Source organism: Podospora pseudoanserina, chromosome 2 (genome assembly GCF_035222485.1).
Source record: "Podospora pseudoanserina strain CBS 124.78 chromosome 2, whole genome shotgun sequence".
NCBI lineage: Eukaryota > Fungi > Ascomycota > Sordariomycetes > Sordariales > Podosporaceae > Podospora > Podospora pseudoanserina.
The window spans coordinates 1,625,096-1,645,425 of record NC_085921.1 but is presented as its reverse complement, the minus strand read 5'-3'; the positions used below and the strand labels follow the sequence as shown (position 1 = coordinate 1,645,425).

The window sequence follows — 20,330 nt, the reverse complement described above, 5'->3', positions numbered from 1 at the left end:
GCACCTACCACGCAAACGCCAGTCCAATCCCTCTCTAAAAAGCCCTCTCTAGGTTTCTCCAAGAGCCCTCTAAGAACCCTCCCACCCCTTCATCGGCTTCTGCCTCGCCTGCCTCGTATTCCACCCCAACTTGGCACTGATGCTGTTGATCCAATCCCCCGACCGCCTCCCATGCGGTCTATGAGGCTGCACGCACGCAAAGGGGAACCTGCTCGCACTAATCGTCACGTAATCCCCCGGCTTCAGCTCCACCCTCTCCCGCCCATCAAAGCTCGCCCAGGAGCTCGTCCGGGCATCAAACGGCACCCCTATCCTGAGCACAATCGTATCTGGCAGGATAATCGGCCTAAAAGACAGTGTATGAGCACAAATGGGCGTGACCAACATGACGGGATTCTCAGGGTGGCAAAGCGACCCCCCTGCCGCGAGGTTATACGCTGTCGAACCCGTAGGTGTGGAAACACACACCCCGTCCGCAGAGACAGAGGTGAAGTGCTCGTCGTCGCCAAATATTTCAATGTTGGACATTGCTTTTCTCCCGTTAGCATACACAACATGTCCTGAGCCCCAAAGAGAAGATACATACTAGGATTCGGCCCCCGATCCACCACCAGCTCGTTCAGCACCTCCCACGTCCCATCCGGCCTATGCGTCCTCTCATCATCCTTCTCCTCCCCAATCAGCTCCTCCACCAAATCCCTCTCCCCGTCCTCCTCCCCATCCTCCCCCTCGGTTATCTGCCTCCGCGGAATACTCCTCATCACCGTCCCCTCAAACCTCAACCTCAAACTAACCGTCACCCCCTCCTCAAAAGCGCCCCCCAATATCTCCTCATGATCCTCAAAGTCAAACTTTGTCAGGAACCCCAGACTCCCCAACGCAAAAGACAGCACCGGCGGAACAATCCTCTGAAACAACCAACTAGCATACAACACCGTCCCATCCCCCCCCAGCGTAACCACAAAATCAAACATATTCGCCCTCCGTCTGCACATGTCCTCATTCCAAAACCTCAACCGCCCCCTCACGTCCCCATCCTCTTTTCTGTCCCCAGCAATCTCCCTCAGCAACCCCTCCTTGTCAAACCTCTTATTCTGTTCCAACGCAGAATCCACAAAAACGACATACCTCTCCCCCCTGTGCTCCTCATCAAGCAGCCACTTCACCAACTCCCTCGTCTTATCCACCAGATCCTTGTCATAAATCTTTGTCAAGAGAAAAACATTCTTGACTTTGAACTTCAGGCGGACAGACCCCAGTCTCCTAGACAGCTGCCTCACCCCCCAGGCCATATCCGACAATTGCTTTTTCGTCAGCAGCCTCGAGTTGAGGAACTCGTGATTGTCCTCAGGATTAGGGGAGGAGAGGGAAAGTGATAAAGAGGAAGTAGTCCTCGGCATAGCCAACATCTCCCTCTGCCATATCGTCTGGTCTGGCTGCCCTTCGTCAGTGGCGGGCTCGTCGTCTTCGGTGGCGGATAAGAGTTGGCACTTTGCCTCGGGGGAGGGTTGTGGTTGTGGGCGTCGCTTGGGGGGTTTATTAACTGGGATTGTGGTCTTGGAGTCGACCACTTCATTCAGCCCAGACGAAGAGGAGACATCCTCCACCTCTACATCCTCGTCCGCTGCTGGCTGTGGTGCCGTGTCGTCAAGGTTGAGTTTGTGGGATTCGAGAAATTGATGAACTAGGCATTCCGGCTTTGATTGTTGTCGGCGGGGGCGTCTATGGTTAGGATTAGACTGTTGCTGTTGGTGGATGCGCTGGATAACACCCGGGGAGATGTGAGAGCGGGAGGAGGTGACGAGGGAGGATTTTCGACGGTAAGGGTTTGATGGGTCGAAGGAGACCTTTTTCTCACAAATATAACAATCAGCTTGTTGTTGTTGTTGTTGTTGTTGTTGTTGTTGTTGTTGTCAACAACTTGAGAACCAGGGGCGGGGGAAGGAACAAAAGAAACAAACCTCAACAGCATCCCCATCATCACTCGAGCTCTCATGTTGCCGCGTATCATCAAACGAAACCTGTTTGGGTAGTATCAGGTCCTGTTCTGCCATCTTTTCTCAGCCAGTCAATCGTGTGTAATGTTGACGATATCCTCAACCCTTTTTGCACAAAAAATAAGAAACTCGTTATTATGTTTTATCGGGCAGTCAGTCAGTCAGCGCATCACCTACTACATCCCCGATCTGAAATCCGATGGTGACGACAAGACACCCCTCCCCCAAACAGAAATGTACCTTGCGGGCTGCTCCCCGCCTTGCGTCATGGTGGGGTAGACACTTACCTACCCCATACTTGACCACCTTTGTCCAAGCCACCGACTGGTCTGGACCACTTTGCCATTGTCTCATTGGCACCAGGACTCCAAATTCACTCGAGAACAAGAAAAAAAGTTAAAACTAAAAGCAAACATTTGCGCCTACATGGTGATAGTGTGGTTCGGTGAGGAAGTAACCCCCTCACTTGTGGAGTGAAGATGATGGTTTGGGTATAACTGAGGACAGAACTGAAACCATGGAACAAATGAAAGTATATATTTATATCGAGTTTTGTTTTTTGCATCCGTCTAATAATGCAATTGATTTCTGAAAAGCAGCGTGTTATTTTGACACAAAAAAATGAAACATCTCGTGCTCACTGGGGCTTGCGCCTTGGATACGATTCTTACGTGAGTGCATGTTTACTTACCTTACTCATGAACTTGCTTCGTGTAGGCTTACAAGGGGTGAATGAATGATGAACGGGGGCGGTTGTGAGCTCTCGACATCTTTCAAGAAGAAGATATCTTCTTTGAGGAGTCCTGGGATGAGATGCAAAGACTTGGTTCTCATCTTCAACACTCCATGATAATGTCTCTGAATGACACCCGCTAACACCCTCCCCCAGCGTCCCAGCCTACCCACCCGAAGACGCCAAACAACGAGCCTCCTCCCTCCAAGTCCGCCGAGGAGGCAACTGCCCCAACACCCTCGAGGTCCTCCACCATCTATTCTCCCCATCAGACCAAGCCAACATCAAAACCCACCTGATATCCACCCTCCCAGCCCAAAACTCGCCCGCTATCACCAAGATACACTCCTCCTTCGGCCCCGGCTCCACCAAGATCGACTTCTCACCATGCATCCACCGCGATGGGCACACCGAGTCCGTAAGCAGCTACATCATCCGCAGCCTCGAGACCGGCAGCAGAACCGTCGTCAACTACAACGACCTGCCCGAGATGACACCCGACGAGTTCGAGCGTATCCTGGATACGCTACTACTGTCCAACTCCAAGGAGGAGGAGGACAGCTGGTGGTTTCACTTCGAGGTAGATACATACCTCCAAAAAGAAAAAAAGGGACACTAGCCATGGAAGGTCGTTGACTGTTTCTCTCTGTCAGGGCCGAATCCCATCCACAACCCTCCAATGCATCCACTACATCCGCACCCACCTCCCACCCAACACCACCACAATCAGCGTCGAATGCGAAAAGCCCAACCGGGAAGGCCTAACCTCCCTCGCAGCCGAGGCAGACGTGGTCTTTTACTCGTCAAGTTGGGCCGAAGTACGTCTGCCTGCCTGCCTTCTCCCAACCCCTTAAACTGACACTGTATAACAAATATTTAGAGCCGGGGATATCACAACCCGGAAGCCTGTCTAAGAGGAGAAGCACCCTCAACAAGAGCGTATGTCCCCCCTCTCTATGAGAACGCGGTGGTAAGCCTAACACACTAACCCTGCTCCCAACCACCTATAAGTTCCCTCATGCTATGCACTTGGGGGGCAAGCGGTGCAGGTATGCTCACACGGAGGAAGCTCGGCGGCGGCAGCGGTGCCAAAGAACTGCAGGAGGAGGATGAATACATCCATCACTCTCCTGCAACTCCAAAAGACGGGAAACCTATAAAAGTAGTTGAGTAAGTTTCCTCTCTCTCACTTTCCCTTCGAATTCCCTTGCCGCAATTCAAACACCTCTTGCATCTCTGGGGAAAAGCAACACGAGTGTGATAATTGCCGCCGAGAACAAGAGAGAGCCAACCCACCACTCCCCTTGTTGGTGTATGTAAAAGATTGGTACGCGTAAGAGAGGCAATCATCGTGGGTACAGACAGACAGAAAAAAAAAGAGAGGGAAGCACTGCGGCGTGCATATTATTGCACTTTATCGCGTTGCGTTCCTGCCGAGAAAAAGAGTACATAAACTCTTAATTCGGTCCGGATATGGGATCAACACAACACAACACAATAACAAAAAAAAGGTTGTGGTTCTTTTGGCTAACAGCTGGGGTGCTTTTTGCTGTGCCCCCCGTCGATATTCAGCACCATCGGGGCGGGTGATACATTCATCGCTGGGGTGCTGTACGCCTCCTTGTCGTCGTCGTTGTTACACATGGTGGATGCCTCCTCCTCCTCGTCCCAAAAGGCAAAGCTCGCATTTGCTGTGGAACTGGCCACCAAAAAGGTTCAAGACGAGGGCTTTGCTCATCTAGCAGCTCAGCAACAACAGCCTTAGCGCACATGCTGGTTTTCACCCCCGCCTGCGGCGTCTCCTCGTCTCCCAATCTGGGGTGGCTGACCACTGCGTATGGAGTGAGTGGATGATGGATGAGTGGAGGAGGCGGAGGAGGAGGATGAGAAGTGGATGGGTGTGGTGTGTGTGGATGACGTGGATGCATACGCCCAGTCATATGCGGCAGCTGGGGAATATCAAACAAACGTCGTGTTGCTTTTCCTTCTTTTCCCCCAAGGTTGACGAGTCTTAAAAAAAAAAAGACAAAAATCCCTACTGCCTGGTTCGCGGCCTGATGTGAGCTGTAAGGTGTGAGCGGTTAGATAGGTAGGTGGTTAGCCATGATGGAACAAGAAAGGACATGGCAACCCCCTCGTGACCACCACCACCTATTGGACGGGAAGCACTCCCCGCGGCGGGGTTGTTGAAACGACGAAAAGAGCATCCGTATAAGTAATGCATGTTGAAAAGGCTCGGCCACAAGCGCCGAGGTGATGAGATAATGGCCGGAAGTAACCCGTCCAGATGAGCCGTCCGTCCTTCCTACCATGGCGTTGCGGTGGTGGTGCGGTTCGGGTCCAAAAAAGGAGCGGTGAATACGTACCTCAGTACCTGGCGGAAAGCCAAAGAGGGGGGGCTGCTGGCCTGCGTTGCCTACTAAAGAGTGCTAGCGGACGGGGGCGATAGTCGTGCACCTCACCACTTCATAGGCAGTCCGGATGGGCTGATGGCTCACACTCACATTCCAACAAGCCCTGCTGCAATCACACAGCCAGCGCGGTCTCGGAGACAGTAACAGCTGCATGCCAATGACATGGCCATCCACACCCCCACACCTCCCTTTCCCGTCTCCAGAATTGTGAGCAGGATAGGTACCACACACACAACACGCGCACGCACACACTCACACCAAAGAGGGCAAATGAATGCGACAAGAGACTCCCGCAGGCCCTCCAATCCGCCGACCGCCAACCACTTGCCTCTTCGTGTTGCCCCAAGCGGGCGCGAGCTTTAGCCTGTGGAGGTCAAAACAATGTGAATCGACTGTTGCCCAGATCAGCCACGGCCAGATTAATGAGATACCCCATTTCACAGCGGGAGCACATTTCGAAACGATACAAGAACAGCCCCTCGTTGCCCTCTAATTCCGTGTGCCGTAGGAGCTTGTATGCACGCACCCCAGCAGAGCAGGACAGGAGTAATGAGCCAGCCAGCCAGCACAGTGCAGTGTGCGAGCAAAGTGGGAGAAGTCCCCCCTGGAGGATCTTGCCAGCGAACGAAAGCAAGAAGTGAGCGGTTCATCAAAAGCCATCCAAACCGGCAAAGCGTTTCCGTCTGCGGCGGCGAAGAGAAGAGGGTGGATGAGTGGATGACAAGGTGATCAAATGGAGAAATATCGGCTGCAGGCTTGTGAGGGACACTTTTATCGGATCGCCCTTTTTCGATTTTCGAACCTCGGTGAATGGAGAGACGTTTGCTGCATCCCTAACTAGACCAACACGACGCATGGACAAGCTCGCAGGCTTTTGGTCAAGTCAAGCCCAACACGCGCCTCCGCCGCCGTCCTGGGCGTTTTTGCCGTGGTACGCTTTGTGCGTGCGCATTCTTGTGACTGATGGCTGACGTCCACTCGCCTGGATGTCTTGGGAGACGAGCGTGCAGGATCAACAGGCGGCGGCAGGTTTGAATGAGCTGTCCCTTGTTTCGAAGCCGATGAGATGCTGGACGGGGGGGAAAGTCCTCTTGCAACCTAGGGCTTGTTGCAGCCGTGGGAGGTGGAAGTGACAAAAACACAGCCATGGAGCCCCCCTCCCCCCAAGGCTCGGTTTAGTTGGATAGTCCAGCCTGTACCATCCCTGTCGGCCAACAATTCGTACTTGTTGGATCCATTGTTAGGAAGGCCTGGGTTGGAACGGTACATGCATACCTAGAGATGCGTCATGCGGGAAGAGCCAGGGCCATGTATGCATGTATCAGTGATACCGCAAACTATGTAGGGCGTGGAAGAAGTTAATAACGGGTGTACGACGACGACGCAGTACTCCGTGCTCTCTGACACCACCCTCCACCGTTGGAGCTGGAGGCTGCTCCAAACAGTTGCTCATCAGTCATAACATGGGGCCGGGGATGCATTATGCGAGCCCAAGACGATGTTGCGCGGCGGCAAAAACAGATTTGCGAGCGGCATTGCATGCACAGTCGGTGGCACCAGAAGGCCTTCCGTAGCAATTAATACCTGGCAGAGCTTCTCCTGTCTCGTCTTAGCCGGAGTTGTATCGGTGGCCACAAGCGGGTTGGCTCATGTATCGAGGGTGCGAGGTTCAAACAGAAATGTCTAGAGCTGTACTCTTTGTCAATGCATGTTCTCGTTTGGCCCTTTTTCGACTGTGTTCCATCGATCCCCCGATGGGCATGCCGAAGCCTGGGTTTGGTTTCCTATCTGGTACTGCGTAAGCTCCCCGAGCCACGGTGAGCCATCCATGGTCTGGCAACGATGGCTTCCACGGCTCCACGGCCATCGGGCTTGATTGGTTTTGCCGCATTCGCACCCGAGGGACCCCAAGGGCGAGCTTGTCCCACTCAGGGGATCGTCGTTTATATGAGGGCCACGAGTCTGCTGCTGAGCATGCCTATACCGCAAGAAGAAGCTGATCTGGCTTGAAACAAGCCAGCCAGCCTGATGAGTGGCTTTCGGTCACTAATAATTTAGCATAGAGGGGGTAAACAACACTGCTGCTTGGGCGAGTCATGTAGGGCACCTCCCGGGTGAGGGTGATATGGGCTGCATCGATATGAGAGTTTGTTCGGCGTTGTGTTCGGTGCTCGGATCAGGTCTGATGATGCTTGTCTGATTAATATTTGAACGACCCTGTACGGAAACTCGCGGCTCGAAACAGGCTCCTGTTGACGGTGAGGGAGCGTGGGGCTGGCTTGTGGGATTTCATTGTGATGGCGGCATGCACACGCAAAATGGCTCTTGACCATCGGCCACGGCCCAATCGCAGGACGTCAAACCATGTTGTCTCCGGTGCAGGGATCAAGACGGGCTCTCGCAGACGCCACCCCAACGTCTGATGGTCCTTGCTTTTTGGAGAGGATGCGGATGGTGACAGCGCGAGACTTGCAGCGCGGCCCATGCTTCACCCCAAGGCCCTGGTCGACCGCCCTATGTACGTTGTAGCCATGGGAATGGGAACTCTGTTCTGAGAAAAGACTGGCGAGACGAGGGGCACAACAAGGGGCCGGTCGGATCATGTAGGTAGCGTTCCTGATTTGGAGCCGATAGTCATATTGGCGTTGATAGGAAGGAGAAATCCAAAACCAGGTTGCCAGTTGGGCTGACTGCCTTGCATCAGCCTGCTGCAAAGTGGAAGTGTGTAACTTGTTGTATCGAGGTTTCTGCCGGCCGGGGCCAGGGCCGGTGCGGTGTTTGACTGCAAATGTGGTGCTGCTTTCCAGATTTATCGTAATATCCGGGCCTGAGCGGTGAATGGTGACAGAAAGTACCGAGAACTGGTGGCTAGGGCGTGCTAGTGTGCAAATCTTGCGTACCGGGTACGAGGCTGGGACTCCCTGTTTTGGGTGGTGGCAGTGGTACGGAGTAACTTTCCATGTCAGCAAGCGAGTGAGCGAGTGCAAACTTCGTCAGGGTGTTCAGCAGATCGGCACACTATACAAAGCGTAGTGTATTTCGGTATCGTGAATGCAACAGCAGGGTGGATATTGCTCTTACGCAGGAGAGACAATAGTGCTGAGGAACGGCTCCGCGATTCCCGCAGGTAGTACTCTGTAGGTAGGATCCATCCGCTGACCGAGGGACTTTTTTCCCTTTCTCTTTCGGCTACTGTCCTAGTGAGTGGATGGTACGGAGTATGGTTGATGCTGACTCGAAATGTTGTTGCGTGTCGATGCGGAGACTTCAGAAATGATGGAATGGCCTCTTCCAACTGCAGAGAGGAGGAGGCTGAGACGTGTGCAGGAGGTACCTCCGTATAGTTCTGCGCTTACAGCGTTGTTCCATGTCGAATAGTCGGGCGGCCAATAAGACGACCAGGAAGACGGAAATAGTGTCTTGCCCGTTCGATCTTGGGGCCGTTCCTAGCTCCGTCGCTCGGCTGTCGATTCGGCGAATCAAGTTTTGGGTAACCAAAGTACGTACCGGGGGATCAAGGGGTGGTAGGTACTTGGAGATTCGAGAAGACGTGGACGGCATGACACTTTTTGTTTGAGAGAAAAAGAAACCGAGAGGAGAGATTGAGGGACTGAGGAATTGAGGAACTGAGGGACTGGGACTGAGACTGAGACTGTGACTGTGACTGTGACTGTCAGCCAGACATGAGTGTGGAAGCCGGAAGTAGGCAGAAAATTGCATCTCCATCTGCTGACCACCTCAGCTTTTCGGGGTTGTGTCGTGACATTGCACTATCTGCTCGGTGGTGCTGGCTCTGGGCAAAGTTCACCTTCTCAGGTCGAACCTTGTGGGGAAGCGATCTCACAAAAAGATGGATCTGAGATGGCACGGACGGGCCTTGACACTGTGTTCTCTGATTGGTCGAGGGAACTTCAACGTCGTGTGCACTGGGCAACAGGGTGTGTGAAAAGGAGTGTCTCTATCAAGCCAATATCGAGACGCCAAGCCCCTCCCAGGCTGGGCCGAGCATGGGATTAAGTGGAAAATCGGGGTCTTGACCTCTCTCGTTTAGCAAAATTTGCATCCCAACGCCCACCCACGCAACGCCAAGTTTCATTTTTGCACCCCCCCTCTTTGCGGAAGTCTCCCTGGCCAACCGGTGGTCGGCAGTTTGCGTTCCAATTCCGTTGCCCTCCAATGCCTCCAATGCCCTGAGGTGGGAAGGACTCGCCAGCATCCGCGGAAGGGTGTGGGATGATGTTGTCCTCACTGAAACGGTAATTTCAATGAATTTCACTCATCTGTCCGTCAAACGTCACATGGAACTGTTCTCCATGGCCCCGTTTCAACAGGCATTTTGCCTGCAACCCTGGCGCCCAGTCGCATGGTTCTGTGGAGGTTCTGTGGAGCGCGGCGGTCGGACCGGCCATTCTTGTCAAGGTCTCTCTTTTTTCTGCTCGTTGCTTTTGGCTTGCTGACTTTCTTCTCCTGCGCAGCCGACGAAACGGAATGCACACTGCCGAGTGTGTAGTGTATCCGTACTCATCACTGATACTCGCGTCACTGGGACATGGTGAGAAAATGACCACGACGATCGATGGTCATGCTCGCTCTGTACCAAGGCCCCCTAGTGCTTGAGGAGAGTGCTGCTGAAAACGCCGCATCCATAGGTCAGCAGCCAGCCGGACAAGTACAGAGCGCGAACCAGCACCACCAGGAGCAGCACGATAACCCCCCAGCCACAGCTTTCCGGTCAGCGCCCACGCGCCTCAGCGCCAGGCCAACCTTGGGAATGTTCCATTTTGGCCGAGAGCCCGAGCCCGAGCCCTGGCGTTCCGGTGGTCCAGAAGCCATGCCAGGCTATCATCGTCGGTGGGGCAAACTGGTCAGCAAAGAAACATCACGAACGTCCCGATTTCGATTCGAGAAACAGCCCAGCAGCAAGCCGTAAAAAGACTCACAATTCGGGGTACAGGGTACATTGTTCGAAGTGGGCGTCTGTGGCACCCAACAGCTGACTTGATCTGTATCATCACAGTCTCTACCGGAAGACAGGTTTCTTTTCGCCGTGCTGTGTCTCTCTGATGGTCACTGGCCAGGCTGATCAGAGAAGGTCACCTTCTCGTGCGCCTGCAAAGTGTTTCGACGAGTGAGCCGCGCCGCCATAGAGTCTCACGCCCCTACATCCAGACAGTTCACCACAGCGTACACCCTCCCCTTACCGCTACCGCTACCGTACACCTCAAACTGATCCTGGCCGATCTGTGATGAGGTCTCTCACCCCTCCTCTACAGAGCGCCGCGCCCGCCCGAGTCTCGGAACACTCACTACAATCCGCCCCGGCGCTCCCTCCAAGCCGCCTTCTTCTCATGCTTCTCTTGCGGTGCAGGGATGGCCCCCTGGTTGCCAGATGGCGGGCATGTGCATGGGTCAAGCCGCCGTGTGTGTCTCCACACTCCACAGCGTCTGAGGAACTCGTTGCTTTTAAGCCGAAAAAGGTATGGTGGGCATGATATCAAGACTTATGTGGTAAAAGGTACCGAATGGCCTGGCCTTCCATCCCCTTTTTTTTTTTTTTTCGTTCCTGCTGTCCACCACTGCAGGCACGAGAATGGAACCCCTCTCTACGGCGTGGGAAAAAAAGAGAAAGAAAAAAGAGAAGAGAGCAGATAATGACGCTACTGTCGTATCTTGGCCGCTGCTCGCGTCAAAGCTTGCTCGGTCACGGGACGAGCCAAACCTTTTTCCTTCTCTCTTTGAAGGGGTCACCACGAATTTGTCAAGGTGTGTACTTTCTTGAGGATACACCCTGGGCTAGCACCAAGCCAAGGCCGTGCCTTTGATGGCGGTTGTGTGCCAGTTTCTGCAGTTCCTGTTTTCGCTCAGCCGCCTTTTGTTGAAAGGAACGGGGGGAGGCCGGGGTTCGGTTTACCTTCCCACAGGTGCCGGGGTATTTTGCTTGGCTCACTTCTCCCCTTCTCCCTGGTGTGGGTGCCGCTGGGAAGGGAAAGGCGTCCACTGGCGTCCTGTTGGACCACCTGCGGCGCACACGCTTCTCCTCTTGTCGAGGACGCTGGGCCGTCATTTCACTCGTCAACTCCTGGGTCACCCCTTGTGCCCTGTTACCAAGTACCTCCCGCCCAGAGGTTACGCTATTTGCTACTCCGCTTGACCGCCCATCCTAACCCAAATGATACTTGGTACGGAGTTTGATACCGTAATACAGACACGCAATACCAGCATGTGCTATGGATGAGGGTGATCGCAAGGGATGCCACCACCACCACCACCACCACCACCATCATTACCATTACCACCAGCCCCGACCCACGGCCCCATGTCCCACGTCCCACGGCCCACGGCGAGGAATGAGGTTTTGGCTTTTGCCCCTGCAACCCTGTCTCGGGACCTCTCTTCACTTTCAGTCAAACCAAGGCTGCTCCTGCCCACATCTGCATCTGGCCATCTGGCCATCTCCCCCATGAGTCTCCATACCACCTCCGGCTTGCAGCTAGACAAGAGGCCGAAACCCTTTCATCAGACCCTCTCCAAGGGTCGGGTAGGCTAAACAATCCCTGCGCGTACATATGACGCAGGCCTGCGAGAGGGACAACCGGAGCCAAAGTCATGGACAAGCTCGGTTGACACGCAGTCTCGCACACACAGCGTGCCAAAGCGGCACCGGTTTGGCTTCTCATTCTTATTCTCATCTCCCTCTCCACGCCAACATGGAGCTTCGTCTTTCCCAAACTAGGTTTGATTTACACCTGGGCTATTTGTGCCCTTCCCTGTTCTTGTTGATTCCCTTGTCAGACTTTGACTCTGCAAAAGGAACTTGACACCCATCACAATCTCTCTTCTTCCTCCCTTTTCCAGACCAGATCTCTTTTTATATCGAGACCATACCAGCCTGATATAACTTGTCTTCTCTCTCAACACCCACACACAAACAACACAACCGCTTGATGTCTTACCGGTAGCCAGTCAACATGGTGCCCTCTATGCTTAACGCCCACATGGGAGGTGTTCTCCCTCACCAGCTCTCTCAACACCAGGTGCCTCAGGCGCCCCAACCTCTCGACTATCCAGTTGACTCGGCCCTGCTCAACGAGCTCTCGAGGCAACTCGGCAGCACGAAGCGGTACTCTCAGCACGCACCACAATATGCTCAACGGCCAAACAACGCGATGAGGGTATCGAAGCCTGGGAGTGCCAACAACAGCCCCCGATCATCGATGCAGTCCAGGAGGAGGACATTGATTGGTGAAGGTTTCCACGGACGATTCCCACCTCAGCAACAACCACAGGCCGTCGACCCGACCTATCTTCCCACCCCAGTTCCCGAAGCTTCAAACGAGTCTTTCTACGGACAGGAGGTCAGACGGGCCAGGCCGGTCAGCTGGCATCCTTCTCCCCAGTACTCGGCTCAGACTCAGTTTTATCCACCACAAACCAGTTCGGTGCTCTGCTCGCCCTACCCGGCCTACAGCGAGGCCGAGATGCTGGCGACCATGCACCAGTTGCCACCAACACCGGCGGTCTACTCGGGCTACGCATCTCCCGCGGAAGGATTCTCGCCGTTGTCTCTTCCGTACTCGAGTTTCAGCTCCCAGCAGCCCGTCTACTCGCCTCAAGTTCAGGCCCAGCAACCGGCCCCCTTGTACCAGCCCGCACCACCAGTCACGACCGGAGCCATGGGTTGGAACGCTTACCCTACTGCCGGTCCCACTCACAACAACGCCATGATGATGCCTGTACAACGGCACACTGCTCCTCCCACACCAGAGGACTTTGCCTGTCCTCCACCGCTCAGCCTCAACAACTATGGGAGTCTTGAGACGACACCATCCAAGGTGGAGAGCTTTGTTTCTGCCCAGGCGGTGCAGGTTCAGGAGGACGAGGATGAAGAGGAAGGCGAAATTCTTTACGGCATGGGTCTGTATGACCCTCCCAGCCACGCTCAGCCGGACGTGCACCGGTCTACCATCTTCTCTCTTCTTGGTGGGCTTGCTCCCACTGCCGATGAGAACAAGGGCCTAGGTCTCAAGCTTGAGGAGAGCTGGGAGCCTCCTGCCAGCGACGACGAAGAGGAAGAGGAGGATGGCGAGGGTGATGACGAGTAATATTGTTGTACTTTTTTTCTTTATTCCCTTTCACATTTCATCACTGCATAGCGAAGCAAGGTTTTGGGACAGCATATATGGGTAGCATTTACACGGCGTTTTGGCTTTAACGGGAATGTATAGCTGCATAGCAAGGGAAGGCAATGGGAGGAACATCTACACTCAATGAAGAGGAGATATCGGGATTGAGTCTCACGACTCCTGGGAGGAAGGCAAGACAAGAACAGGAAGGGGCATACACACAAGATGTGTAAAAGGTACATAGTGTACACGACTTTGTATCATTAGGCTTTTTTTTTTTTTTTTTGGGCTTTTTTCTGGCTTTTTTTTGCCGACAAATTCAAGAAAGGACTAAGAGGTTTGATTCGGCAATAGCCATTGTTCCAAATAATGCGTATGTGATCCCCAGAAGTGATGCTGATGGCTGCTTACAAACTTTTGGCTATTGCGGAGCTAAAATTCAGGGGGTAAGGGGAAACACGAACAGCGAAAAAACACAAGTCGGCAACCAATGGCAAGCCACCCCATTTTTGCTACCCCACAACCCCAGAAGCTGTCCCCAGAGAGTTTGCCCCTCAACCCCTCAGTTGAATTGATAAAACCTTGGGCGGCCGTTATCGGAACAAATCGCCGTGGATAAGGTAGAGCTGCAGGTTGTAACACACGGCAAGTGAGTCAACCGATTTGTCTTCTCAAGCTTCAACTTTTTGTCTTGTTTTAGCAACTGGGGGAGAACTCTGAACACCTCACAAGAGTTACCACGGAAAAGATTAAGATGGCTTCTCAACAGTAAGTTCAACACCATTGATATATTGTGTTTGCTCCACCGTGAACCACCTCGTGATCCCTACCCAGCCTTCCAACCGACCAAAACATCACGATGTGATAAACCCAATCATTTGAAGCCATAATACTAACTCTCAATGTAGCAAGGTCCTCATGCTCGGCGCCGGGTTCGTCACCCGCCCGACTCTTGACGTCCTCAGCCAGGCCGGCATCCCCGTGACCGTCGGTATGTTATTTCTGTCTCTTCTCGTATCCAACTTCCCCACCAAACCAAACCTCTAACTTTTCCGTCTCCCCTTAGCCTGCCGCACTCTGGCCACAGCCCAATCCCTCTCCTCGGGCGTCCCCAACGCCACCCCCATCTCCCTCGACGTCTCGGACCCCACGGCCCTCGATGCCGAAGTCGCCAAGCACGACCTCGTCATCTCCCTGATTCCTTACACCTTCCACGCTACTGTCATCAAGTCGGCTATCCGCAACAAGAAGAATGTCGTCACCACCTCGTATGTCTCCCCCGCCATGATGGAGCTCGACGCCGAGGCCAAGGCGGCGGGTATCACTGTCATGAACGAGATTGGTCTCGATCCCGGCATTGATCATTTGTACGCCATCAAGACTATTGATGAAGTTCACAAGGCCGGCGGCAAGATTTTGAGCTTCTTGAGCTACTGCGGTGGTCTCCCTGCGCCGGAGGACAGTGATAACCCGTTGGGGTACAAGTTCTCTTGGTCGTCGAGGGGTGTGCTGCTGGCGCTGAGGAACACGGGCAAGTGGTGGCAGGACGGGGAGGTGGTGGAGGTGCAGGGGAAGGATTTGATGAAGACGGCCAAGCCGTATTTTATCTATCCGGGTTTCGCGTTTGTGGCTTATCCCAACAGGGACAGCACTATTTACAAGGAGAGGTACAACATTCCCGAGGCGCAGACGGTGGTGAGAGGGACGCTGAGGTACCAGGGTTTCCCTCAGTTCATCAAGGTGTTGGTGGACATTGGGTTTTTGGAGGAGACCCCGCTTGATATCCTGAGCAGGCCTGTTTCTTGGAAGGAGGCCACGCAGGCTGTCATTGGGGCGCCGTCTACGTCTGCTGAGGATTTGGAGAAGACCATTCTTGCCAAGGCGAGCTTTGAGAGTGAGGAGGACAAGAAGAGGATTGTGAGCGGGTTGAAGTGGATCGGGCTGTTTTCTGATGAGGCTATCACTCCCACGGGCAACCCGTTGGATACGCTTTGCGCGACGTTGGAGAAGAAGATGCAGTATGAGGAGAAGGAGAGGGATCTGGTGATGCTGCAGCACAAGTTTGAGATTGAGCATGCGGATGGGAGCAGGGAGACGAGGACGAGCACGCTGTGCGAGTATGGTGTTGTTGGGGGGTACTCGGCGATGGCGAAGACGGTGGGTGTGCCCTGCGCGGTGGCGGTGAAGCAGGTGTTGGAGGGGAAGATTAGCCAGAAGGGGGTGTTGGCGCCGATGAGCTGGGAGATTTGCGAGCCGTTGATGAGGGAGTTGGAGGTGAAGTATGGGATTACTATGGTTGAGAAGACTATTTCTTAGACATGAGGTCGAAAAAAGAAGTGAAAACCGGAAATGAGATACAGGTAGAAAGGGAACAGGAAAAAAGTGGTAGCAATGTTTATAGATGGACGATGAATGATGATTTCATTTGATCATGCATGAGCTGAGCTGAGATGAGTGATGTGAGTGAGAGCATTTGCTGCAATGAGAAGTACATGACCTGTTCAACAAGAAGTGAAACTTTTTGTTTTCACTCAGTTGAATTTCATGCGTCGAGAGTATTGGTGTCGTGCAGCGACTTAGACCTCATTTTCACATTGGGGTCGTCGCTTTTACTCACAATTTTCCACCATGCCAGCAAATTTTTGACTTTACATCTCACGTCTCACTCACCACCACCACCACCTCTACCACTCTCCATCATCACCCATCTCTCAACCAACATTTACATCCTTCTTTGCTTACATCGCTCGTATAATTTCACACACCGTATTTCCAGAAACCAAAAGGGGAAGGGGAAAAAAATGGTGCAATACATCCACACCCCCTACCCCTCCCGCTCCTCCCTCCTCTCCCTCCGCTCCCAATTCTACCCCCCACCTTCCCTCCCCCTCGAGATCGCCACCCAGCAAAAGCAGGAAGCGGTTGACAGAGTGGCGCTTTATACGCACCGCGGCTCGTGCCCGCATTTGGTGGAGTCGACTGCGCTTCTGACGGCGGTGATATTGTCTGATCAGGCGGGGGACACGAACACTAGCACGTTGAGGGCGGCGTATGTGGCTGCTTTTGGGAGGTTTGTGACTGGGTTGCTGGATGGGTGTCAGGATAAGGTTAGGAAGCAGAGTATGTTTGATCTTGCGAGGGGGGTGGGGTTGCCGGCGAAGTTTGTGGAGCTGAGGCATGCGGGTGTTCATGAGGGTATGCCTGGGTTGGGGAGGTTGAGGAGGGGGGTGGAGGAGGGATTGGGGTGGATTTATCAGTACTATTGGGCGAGGTTGGAAGGGGGGGATGGGGAGGAGAAGGAGATGGAGATGGAGATGGAGATGGAGATGGAGATGGAGGGGGTGGAAGGGGAGGGGGGTATAGGGGGGAAAGAAAAGGTCGAGGGGCTGGTGAAGAGGTATTTGGAGCTGGGGGACACGGTGGGGGAGAGGATTAGACGGGATATACTTTGGGAGCAGATCAGGGGGTGTGAGAGGGGGGTGGTGAAAATGGTTGTGGAAAAGGTTGCTGGGGGGACGTCGGATGGGAAGGTTGTTAGGCGGGGGATGGCGCTTTCGAGGTTGTTGGAGGAACAAGGGGAGGGGTTGGTGGTTGAGGGATCAGACAGCATACCTCAGATGCGGGAAACAGTACCCGGGACCACCGAGGACGTCAAGATGGCAGAGGCAGAGGTGGAAGCTGTACCGGAGCCAACAACTATCCAGCAGCCGCCCAGAGAACAACAACGGCAACAGTCTTCGCCAAGCTGGGTGTTGTATGACGAAAAGGAATGGGTTCCCAAGCCCATCGGGGTTGTATAAATAGATACTGATACCCCCCAGAAAATGAGTACGAAGAGGGTGGTCACGTGCAAGCTGCTAAATAGACAGTGTTTCTCAATGGATTGGTAATCGGTCCAATTAGAGGGGCGGGAATTGGTGATAACGTCATGAAGTGTCAAGTACCCCTCTTACTTTGAGTCTCACAACTTTCACTGTTATATGTTCACTGCAAATTCAGCGGTGTTTTTGGTTTGTGTATCACACTCATGAACGCTTTCAACGCAGCAAGGCGTGTTATTTTTCAGAGCCATAAGAAGAGCTTTTTCCCGGTGGTGAATACTGTGAGTTTCTCGAGCGGGTGAGAGATGGGATGGGAAGGAGGTTACTGATGAGTTGAAAATAGCCAACATACCGCAAGATGCATATCCGGTCTATTCCTATGTGTATGTCTCCTCAACTTTGTTGAGTTTTGTTTTTGTTTGTGGGGTGGGGGGAGCGGAGGGTACGGTGGAAGGGGAGGGGCAATTACTGATGATGAGTGTGGTTATAAAGGGGCGGACAACTACGCCTATTTGGTGGTAGACGATAAGTCCAAAGATGCAGTCATTATCGACCCGGCCAATCCCCCCGAGTACGTTTTTACCCTTCCCTCCCTTTTTTATCATGAACAGCCACCAACAGAGGCAGAGTCCTCCCCGTCCTCGAAGAAGCTATCGCGAACAAAGAGATTAACCTCACTGCTATCGTCAATACCCACCAGTCAGTACATATCTCCCTGTTTACACTCCACCGGCATCTACTAACCCCCAGCATATAGCCACCGTGACCACGCCGGGGGCAATGAAGCCCTCCTCTCGAAGCTCCCCTCCAAACTCCCTATTATCGGCGGCCGGGACTGCGCCCACGTCACCAAGACCCCGGCCCATAACGAGACTTTTACCATTGGGGAGAACATCAAAGTCAAGGCCTTGCACACGCCGTGCCACACCCAGGATAGCATCTGTTACTTGATGGAGGACAAGGAGACGGGGGACAAGGTGATTTTCACGGGGGACACGCTCTTCATCGGGGGTTGCGGGAGGTTTTTTGAGGGGACGGGGGAGGAGATGCATGAGGCGTTGAATGTGGTTTTGGCGGGGGTGGGGGATGATGTTAGGGTTTATGTGAGTGCCTCTTCCTGGGTGGTGTTGGGGGTGGGTGCTAATGATAGGACAGCCCGGACATGAGTACACCAAGTCGAATGTTAAATTCGGGGTGTCGGTTCTCCAGAGCGAGGCTGTGAGGGCGCTGGAGGCGTTTGCGGATGATTGCAAGGAGACGCAGGGGAAGTTTACGATTGGAGATGAGAAGGTGTGTTTTCTCTTCCCAGACATGAATCAGGATGCTAACATGCCCAGCAACACAACGTCTTCATGAGACCGCAAGACCCCGCCATCCAAAAGGCAACTGGGGAGACGGACCCGATTGCTATCATGACGAAGCTCAGGGAGATGAAGAATAACTTCAAGTGAGTGGGCAAGAGTCGAGTCACGAGCAGGCAAGCAGGAGTTGATAGCTTGTAGGGAGCCTCAAACACATAAACTCTAGTTGCAATCAAAATTATTGATTTCTAGGCAAATAAATGTCTCCTTTGACCCCAATCACCCCGCCTTTCAAGAGACGAGACGCAGGAGCCCCAGGACATACGATTCCAACGGGAATGGCATGTTTTGTGTTTCAATATTGCTTCACTGTCCACACTTGATTCGTCCTGGGATATGTTGGAGACGACAAGCTCTAGCAAATTTTGAAGCGTTTTGTTGAATAGTAATAAAAAAAGAAAATGAGAGACCTACCGTTTTCTCGACGATCCTGTGATTGAATATCGGTATGAAGTAAACGACATGAGAGGATTCGAGAGAAGCCAGCATTACGTTTGGAATTCTGCTGGCCGGGGAAGTCTGTTGATGTCGAGGAGAGAATTCTGCTTGCAAAGAAACTCGGATTTTTATGGTTCGCTTTTTTTTTCGTTTTTTGGTTTAGTGGATGCTTCACGTGACCAGGCGAGGAAGCCGCGATTTTTGGGCCCACTTTGTTCGCTCCACTGTCGATTGTGGCTCTCCACTCTAAGCTATCGCTGCCAGCGAGCTCGAGTGATCGCGACAAGGCGCGAGTTTGTCGCAAGCGATTTCCGAGATTGTTACTGCCTTTAATATCGTTACAACAGTGGGAAAGGGGGGGAGTAAAAGTCAAAATGGTACGGATATCTCCTGTTCTTTGTTGGAAACGGTGCTGATGATGGTGTGTGAACAGCCACCCAAACAATCCCGCCTCGCAAAAGAGCACAACGTCACGCCTCAGGAAGAGGCAGAGATAAGAGAGGCGTTCAGCCTGTTTGCGGAGCCGATGGAGGGGGAGGGGAGGGAGGGGTTATTCCTACTCATGATGTTAGGAGGGCGTTGATGTATGTTTCCTTTTTCCATATCCCATCCCTTCTCGCTGACGTGCATAGTGCCCTCGGCCTCCCCCCGACCTCCCCCTCAGAACTAGCGGACCTTCTATCTATCCTCGACCCAGACGAAGAGCTCGGCTACGCCACTTTTCCCAACTTCTTCGCCGTCTGCGCGCTCAAGATACACAACAAGTCGCACTCTTCAGAGGAACACATGGCCGAGGTGGACGAGGCGTTTGGGCTTTTTGCGAGCAAAGGGTCGAATGCGATTACGTTGGCGAGTTTGAAAAAGGTGGCCAAGTTGTTGAAGATGGAGGAGGAGGTGAGCGAGGAGGTGTTGAGGGATATGATACTTGAGGCGAATGGGGGTGCGGGGGTGGGGAGGGGGGTTAAGAAGGAGGAGTTTGAGGGGGTTATGAGGAGGGCGGGGGTTTGGAGGTGATGATTGGAGGAGGGTTGTTTATGGGAGATAAGGCGAAAAAAGGCTCAAGACAGAGAGGCCGAGAGAGAGGCTTGGGATTAGAGAGGCTTTGGAGGGCATGTTGATGAAAAGCGAGACCGACCACGAAGACGCAACTGCTCTTCAGGGAGCAAGCAAGGAAGGTCGAGCCAAGAAGATACGAGGAGGGGAAGGAGCAGCACCTTGGGACATCTGTTGGCCCTGAGCAAAACGAGAAGCCTCAACAGCTCGAAGAATGCTGCTGATGAAAGCCGTGCCGAGGATTGGGATTGGGGAGGGCCACACGCCTAGCTTACACATAGCTACAAGCTGGTAACGGGGAGAGCCATATTGGCGAGATGAACCGGAAGATAACTTCAAATGCTTTATCTGTACATATTCACCTCTCAAACGAGGAAAATACCGATCCTT

At 53.3% G+C, this 20,330-nt stretch overlaps 8 protein-coding genes across 8 annotated transcripts; 7 read left to right on the top strand and 1 right to left on the bottom strand.

Annotated features, from left to right (window-relative positions):
- Window positions 1–69: 69 nt before the first annotated feature.
- QC764_203590 (uncharacterized protein) lies at window positions 70–2,319 on the bottom strand (the record flags this gene model as incomplete). Its single annotated transcript, XM_062944060.1, has 3 exons — window positions 1,962–2,319; window positions 587–1,853; window positions 70–530 (listed from the first exon to the last, which is right to left on the bottom strand). The coding sequence occupies exons 1-3, from the start codon at window positions 2,052–2,054 to the stop codon at window positions 70–72; spliced, it is 1,821 nt and encodes a 606-aa protein (XP_062802846.1). The 5' UTR covers window positions 2,055–2,319.
- Window position 2,320: 1 nt separating this feature from the next.
- On the top strand, window positions 2,321–4,939 carry QC764_203570 (uncharacterized protein). The gene is made up of 6 exons (XM_062944059.1): window positions 2,321–2,668; window positions 2,887–3,310; window positions 3,384–3,548; window positions 3,611–3,669; window positions 3,742–3,900; window positions 4,303–4,939. The coding sequence occupies exons 1-6, from the start codon at window positions 2,619–2,621 to the stop codon at window positions 4,493–4,495; spliced, it is 1,050 nt and encodes a 349-aa protein (XP_062802845.1). The 5' UTR covers window positions 2,321–2,618; the 3' UTR covers window positions 4,496–4,939.
- A 4,348-nt stretch (window positions 4,940–9,287) lies between these two features.
- Window positions 9,288–10,074, top strand: QC764_0034100 (uncharacterized protein; the record flags this gene model as incomplete). The annotated part of the gene is made up of 3 exons (XM_062940221.1): window positions 9,288–9,400; window positions 9,620–9,696; window positions 9,755–10,074. Exons 1-3 carry the CDS (start codon window positions 9,378–9,380, stop codon window positions 10,072–10,074), a joined length of 420 nt encoding a protein of 139 aa, XP_062802844.1. The 5' UTR covers window positions 9,288–9,377.
- Window positions 10,075–10,666: 592 nt separating this feature from the next.
- Window positions 10,667–11,495, top strand: QC764_0034090 (uncharacterized protein; the record flags this gene model as incomplete). The annotated part of the gene is made up of 2 exons (XM_062940220.1): window positions 10,667–10,907; window positions 11,350–11,495. The coding sequence occupies 2 exons, from the start codon at window positions 10,667–10,669 to the stop codon at window positions 11,493–11,495; spliced, it is 387 nt and encodes a 128-aa protein (XP_062802843.1).
- A 617-nt stretch (window positions 11,496–12,112) lies between these two features.
- QC764_203560 (uncharacterized protein) lies at window positions 12,113–13,246 on the top strand (the record flags this gene model as incomplete). The annotated part of the gene is made up of 1 exon (XM_062944058.1): window positions 12,113–13,246. The coding sequence occupies one exon, from the start codon at window positions 12,113–12,115 to the stop codon at window positions 13,244–13,246; it is 1,134 nt and encodes a 377-aa protein (XP_062802842.1).
- A 476-nt stretch (window positions 13,247–13,722) lies between these two features.
- LYS9 (saccharopine dehydrogenase (NADP+, L-glutamate-forming)) lies at window positions 13,723–15,707 on the top strand. The gene is made up of 3 exons (XM_062944057.1): window positions 13,723–14,035; window positions 14,176–14,258; window positions 14,334–15,707. Exons 1-3 carry the CDS (start codon window positions 14,022–14,024, stop codon window positions 15,581–15,583), a joined length of 1,347 nt encoding a protein of 448 aa, XP_062802841.1. The 5' UTR covers window positions 13,723–14,021; the 3' UTR covers window positions 15,584–15,707.
- A 10-nt stretch (window positions 15,708–15,717) lies between these two features.
- Window positions 15,718–17,067, top strand: GLO2_2 (Cytoplasmic glyoxalase II; the record flags this gene model as incomplete). Its single annotated transcript, XM_062944056.1, has 1 exon — window positions 15,718–17,067. The coding sequence occupies one exon, from the start codon at window positions 15,718–15,720 to the stop codon at window positions 17,065–17,067; it is 1,350 nt and encodes a 449-aa protein (XP_062802840.1).
- Window positions 17,068–17,200: 133 nt separating this feature from the next.
- On the top strand, window positions 17,201–20,327 carry GLO2_1 (Cytoplasmic glyoxalase II). Its single transcript, XM_062940219.1, has 8 exons — window positions 17,201–17,369; window positions 17,432–17,471; window positions 17,581–17,659; window positions 17,716–17,787; window positions 17,846–18,191; window positions 18,244–18,378; window positions 18,426–18,535; window positions 19,520–20,327. The coding sequence occupies exons 1-8, from the start codon at window positions 17,295–17,297 to the stop codon at window positions 19,899–19,901; spliced, it is 1,239 nt and encodes a 412-aa protein (XP_062802839.1). The 5' UTR covers window positions 17,201–17,294; the 3' UTR covers window positions 19,902–20,327.
- The last annotated feature ends 3 nt before the right edge of the window (window positions 20,328–20,330 follow it).